The sequence below is a fragment of the Populus alba genome, chromosome 9, assembly GCF_005239225.2.
Source record: "Populus alba chromosome 9, ASM523922v2, whole genome shotgun sequence".
Taxonomy (NCBI): Eukaryota; Viridiplantae; Streptophyta; class Magnoliopsida; order Malpighiales; family Salicaceae; genus Populus; species Populus alba.
Window position 1 is genome coordinate 4,260,392 of NC_133292.1, and position 6,099 is coordinate 4,266,490.

At 35.9% G+C, this 6,099-nt stretch overlaps 1 protein-coding gene across 1 annotated transcript; it reads left to right on the forward strand.

Moving 5' to 3' along the window:
* Positions 1-678: 678 nt before the first annotated feature.
* Positions 679-3,928, forward strand: LOC118034655 (L-type lectin-domain containing receptor kinase I.8-like). Its single transcript, XM_035040000.2, has one exon. It carries the CDS (start codon positions 1,463-1,465, stop codon positions 3,503-3,505), a length of 2,043 nt encoding a protein of 680 aa, XP_034895891.1. The 5' UTR covers positions 679-1,462; the 3' UTR covers positions 3,506-3,928.
* Positions 3,929-6,099: the final 2,171 nt, after the last annotated feature.

Sequence of the window (6,099 nt, forward strand, 5' to 3'; positions counted from 1 at the left end):
CTCTTAGCCATTACGTATTGGCTATGACATGACATGATATGATGTATATAATTTCTATTATTTATTATATTTATTTATTATTATTTTATAAATGTTATTTAAAAATATGATAATAATTGTTTTTTAAAGTGTTTTTTGCTCGGATATATATCAAAATAATATTTTTTTATTATTTTTAAAAAATTATTTTTGATATCAGTATATTAAAATAATTAAAAAATATATTAATTTTAAATAAAAAATTTTATTTATTTTAAAAAATATTTTTAAAGTGCTAATACTAAAAAACTACATTGACTTGTTTATTGTCATCTTTACCCTCTCCATCTTTCTTGATCAAAACCCATAATAGACTAAAAATTTAGAGTTAAGCATTGAGAAACAATCAGAGAGCCAATCAGAGAGCCAATCAGAGAGCCCACTTCGACCTTCCTTTAAATATAGGAGTTGTTGGTATACGTGGGGTGTTTGAAATATAGTTGTAATTGTATTTTAAAGTATTTTTTTATTTAAAATATATTAAAATAATAGTTTTTATATTTTAAAAAAATATTTTTGATATTAATATATTAAAATGATATGAAAATATCAAAAAAAATATTAATTTAAAGTGAAATAAATTTATTTTTTAAAAAATATTTTTAAAATAGAAAAACAAATAAATCCTTATAATTAAAAACAAAATTATCATTTTCAGTTAGCTATCAATATTTAACAAGGCGCAGTGCTTTTTCTAAGATGAGATCGTTCTTTTGCATAAAGTCAAAGATGGCCACCTAGGAATAACGTCGTTGAAATGGAATTTTCGCGTTATGTTCACCCTTTAAATTAAATTAAATTAAAAATAAATAAATAAATCTCGACACATACTTGACCAAGTTTATTCATTGGAATGGTGCATATGCAGATTTGCCCTTGCACTGAAATATTGAGGTTAATTTAGTCTGGGATCCATTTATCTTATCAAATTCATCAAGAGCAAAAAGATCTTAGCATGATATTTTTTCACTTTAAAATGACAAAAAAGCCTTTAAGAAAAGAAGTCAGTAAACTAGTTTTCAAGGGCTTATTTGTCCTCTTTCTTAACTGTTCTAAAAGACTGATATACTCTTGCAAGCAAAAACAATTAACTTGCAGGGTCTTTTTCATCCTTTTAAACTAGTTTTTTGGGCCTTTAAAATGACGAAATGATAATTATTTTGGAAGTCCAATTAGTAATAGAATTTGCTTCTTGCCATTGAAGATTTTAGAATTTTATTTTCTTTGACCTTGTATCAACTTTGAAAAGTAGTTTTCCCTATTTTTTCAGAGAGAAAGCTTCGGAGAAGGTTCGCATGCGCGCAAGTCATAGCAATGTGAAGAGACTGTTTATAATTCAGTCTTTAGACTGACGATTAGAAACTGTAACAACAATTGAGGAAAAACTCGAAGCGAAAAAAGTTTGTTTTCTTTTACCAATCTTATGCACGTTCTTGTGATGATTGCATCGTTCAAATCATTGCACTTTCTACTCGGCCTGTTTGTTTCCTTGAAGCTCTTGGCCTTAGCTCAAGAGGAAAACCACTTCATCTATAATGGCTTCACTGGAGCCGACCTGCTCCTCAGCGGGATTGCAAAAATCCATCCAAATGGTCTCTTAGAGCTGACAAACACTTCAAAACGGCAAATTGGCCGTGCTTTCTTCCCATTCCCTTTTCAGTTCAACACATCTTTATTCAACAATTCTCGGTCTCTCTCGTTCTCTACCCAGTTTGCGTTTGCCATGGTCCCTGAGCAGCCTACATTTGGTGGCCAAGGCATGGCCTTCACCATCTCTCCATCTGTGGAATTCACAGGGGCTGTGGCAGCTCAGTACTTTGGAATCCTCAATTCTACAAGCAACGGCCTACCTTCAAACCATCTAGTGGCAGTTGAGCTGGATGCAGTTCCAAGCCCGGATCTTAAAGACATCAATGACAGCCACGTTGGAATTGATGTAAACAGCTTGATATCCAATAAATCTTCTCCGGTGACCTACTTTTCAGATGAGGAAAAGGAGAATAAGAGCTTGTCTCTCATAAGTGGCCATGTGATGCACGCGTGGATTGATTATGATGAAGTAGAGAAGCTACTCAATGTTACAGTTGCTCCTATCACAAGAACAAAACCAACCTTGCCTCTCTTGTCAACACCTCTCGATCTTTCTTCTGTTCTGTTGGATTCTATGTACGTTGGTTTTTCTTCATCTACTGGAGCAGTGGCTAGCAGCCACTATATTCTGGGGTGGAGCTTCAACAGAGGCGGACAAGCTCAAAGTCTTGACGTGTCGAAGTTGCCTTCACTTCCCCATCAAAGAAAATCAAGAAAGAAATCATACTTAAGAATTCTGGTCCCAACAATAACAGCAATCATTTTGCTGGTAGCAATCTCTGGTGCTGCTTATATAATAAAGAGGAAGAAATATGAAGAACTGCGCGAAGATTGGGAACAGGAGTATGGTCCTCAAAGATTCTCCTACAAGGATTTATACAAAGCAACTACAGGTTTCACGGACAGGAAGTTGCTGGGAAGTGGAGGTTTTGGAAAGGTTTACAGAGGAGTATTGCCTTCTTCCAACATCCAAGTCGCGATCAAGAAAGTATCCCATGATTCCAAACAAGGAACTAAGCAGTTTGTTGCTGAGATTGCTAGCATGGGAAGGCTGAGGCACAGGAACTTGGTCCAGCTCCTAGGCTATTGCCGGAGAAAGGGAGAGCTCCTCTTGGTCTATGATTACATGCCCCATGGAAGCCTTGATAAACTCCTGTTTCGCAATGACACACCCAGCCTTAATTGGGTTCAGCGATATCAGGTCCTCAGAGGAGTTGCGTCTGCCCTTCTTTACCTCCATGAAGAGTGGGAACAGGTTGTTCTGCATAGAGATGTGAAAGCTAGCAATATACTGTTAGATGATGATTTCAATGGTCGACTAGGAGATTTTGGGCTTGCTAAATTCTATGATCGCGGGGCCAATCCTCAAACAACCTGTGTGGTTGGAACAGTTGGATATATTGCGCCAGAGGTTACTAGAACAGGAAGGGCCACTACCAGCAGTGATGTTTTTGCTTTTGGCACTTTTATGCTTGAAATGGCTTGTGGAAGGAAACCTTTAGAGCCAGAACAATCAGCAGAAAAGATGGTTTTGGTTGACTGGGTTCTTGATTCCTGGAAAATAGGAGACATTCTTCGAACGGTTGATCCAAAATTGGAAGGTAATTACGTGGTGGAGGAAATGGAATTGGTTTTGAAGCTAGGTCTGCTTTGTTCTTTCTCTACACCACAAGCTAGGCCAAGCATGAGGCAAACTGCGCAATATCTGGATGGGAATGCTAGCCTGCCAGAGATGCCTCTTGATGGTGCTAGCATAGGCTTGATGCCAGTTAGTCATGAAGGGCCAGGGGATTTCAACTTGTCTTTACATAGATCTAATGATTTCTCTGCTCCTTCCTTCTCTAGTACCGACTCAATCCTCAGCCGTGGTCGTTGAATCATGGCTTAACGAGGTAAAAATTCTTTAACCTCAAGACTAACAGCTGGCATGTGGCAAGCCTGGTATTGGTGGTGAAGAGGAAGGTAGATTGGAATACTTGGAAGGTTTGTGCATACCATCGTAATCCTCAAAGCACCACAAAGACTGCTCCAAGAGGGGTTAATTAATTAGCATAGAAACATAGGTATAATGTATGATTTAAGCAAAACACATGGTTGAAATAGTACAATGTTTGATGAAACAATGCTGATGTTATACACACATATAACTGTTTTAATCTTTCTACAAACAGTCAAGATTGCAAAAACCACGTTCAAGGACGATAGAAGATATAGACAGCAGCTTTGTAGGCTGAAAAGGGATTAAAACACCAGCCAAGAAAAAGTAAAAGAAACATTGCAACAAAATTTGCAATAAGAAGGCAGCAATATTAATAACCCTCTGCTTTCAGAAAGAGTGTAGATACCCAATTACCTAATGAAAAGGCTAGAGATGTCTGATCAAAAAGCTTCCATCATTTCTCCTGGTTATAGGGTGACAGCTTGTTGCGGATGGGGCAGCGCAACCTCTTGGGACAGGGTACGTTCAGCTGCAGACCCGCTCCCCTGGATCAACTACAGTTGTGGTGAGGCTGTAGCCCCAAGTTGCATACTCCTGGTGCTGGGGCTGACAAGCCCTGGGCACCTGTGCGTCAAGTGAGACTGCAGACCCCAGGCTGCAGACACAAGGTGCTAAGACTGGGCTGCACGCAAGGCTGCAGACCCAGGTGAGTGGGTATGAACTCCTGCGGCCTAAGATGTGCAGAACCGCGTGTAAAGGCTGCAGACCTAAGCGAGCAGGTTTGCAGACCCCCCTCGCAATTTTCAGACCCTCACCCTTTGGGCTACAGACTCGCTTGCCTGGGTTTGCATAACCCTGCGCTTGGGATGTGCAGAACCGGGAGCGGGGTGCAAACTTGCCCATCTAGGTTTTTTTTGCCGTGCTTGGGAGAGCAAACCCCCCCAAGAGTTGCAGACCCCTCAGAAAAAAATTAAAAAAAATTAAAAACAAATATAATAACTAATAACAATTATTATTATTCTTATTATTATCGTTAATAAATTTTATATAAAAGATTATTACTATAAAAACTTGGACTAGACAAGTTTGATATTATTATTACTATACTAAATATTATTGTTATTTATTGTTATCATTAGTAAATTGAAAAAAAAAGTTATTATTTATTGTTATCAATTTTAGGTGGGGTTGAATTTCCTTATTAAAGCATATTTGGTTTTCGATTTCAAAAATGCTTTGAAAAAAATTGGAAATTTTTTTTTATTTTTTTCCTTCAAATTAATATTTTTTTCCTTTTATTCATATTAAGATGTGTTTGTATTATTTTAATGTGATTATATAAAAATAGATTTTAAAAAATAAAAAATATTTTAAGATATTTCCAATTTTTTTCCCTCTTGATTTTTTTCTCTTATTGATTTTTTTTTTCATACTATAAAGAGAAAAAAAATTATTGTGACTTTTTTTTTATATTATACAAAAGTTAGGTGATGATAAATTTTTTTCATTTCAGGTTGGGTTGAATTTTCTTATTAAAGTATGTTTGGTTTTACGTTTCAAAAATTTTAAATTTTTTTATTGTTTTCTTTACTTCAAATTAATATTTTTAATGTTTTGTATTTTTTTTAATTTTTTAAAATATATTGAGATTGAGTCTGGCTGCACAGCCACATCCAAGAGAATATATTAAGTTGGATCCTGCCCAACAAGACCCATTCGAGTTGGGTCCTGCCCCAAGAATGACCTAAAATATCTTTTGGTCCAGCCACCGCTGGACACATCTGCCTTGGATCCTGTCTATCCCTAACAGGATCCATTAGCGTAGGTTGCTGCTCTTAGCAGGACCTATCAATAATTATTTTTTCATTTTTTTTCCTTTTCTCTTGGGTCAGGCATTCTTTTCCAGATACAAGAAACTCGGGGCAGGAAATGGTGTCTTATCCAAGGAGCATAGGGGTGGCTAGGCGCAGACCCAAATCCCTTGGGTCTTAAAAACCCGTTTGACCCAAGATTATTGGTCCTTCGTCATAAACCAATGCTCTTGGGTCCTGCATCAAGACCTAAGGCTAATGGGTCATGCGTCAGGAACAAAGGCTAATGGGTCCTATGTTAGGACCAAATTCCCTTGGGTTGTGTCCACCTAAGACTCTTGGGTCCGACGTTGGGGCCCAAGACTAAATGGGTCCCTGCATCTGGACCAAAGTTTCTTGAATCTTAGATTTCTAAATATAATTATTTATATTATAAATATTATTATTTTATTATAATTAAAAGTATTAATATTAAAAATAGTATTATTTGTGATATAAATATTTTTATTTTTATTATAATTAATATTATCAATATAATAATTAATAAATTTGAAAAAAAAATATTATCAATATTGAAAAAAAAACTATAGATTTGATTTGAAATTTCAAATAAATAATAATAATAATAATAATAATAATAATCGTCAATAAATTTTAAAAAAACTATTATTATTGACCCGATCGCGGCGGCCCTAAAAACACCAAATTATCTTTGAAATC

What these genes read in the sequence shown, in the direction of transcription:
- LOC118034655 (XM_035040000.2), top strand. Translation starts at nt 1,463, where the DNA reads ATGCACGTTCTTGTGATGATTGCATCGTTCAAATCATTGCACTTTCTA.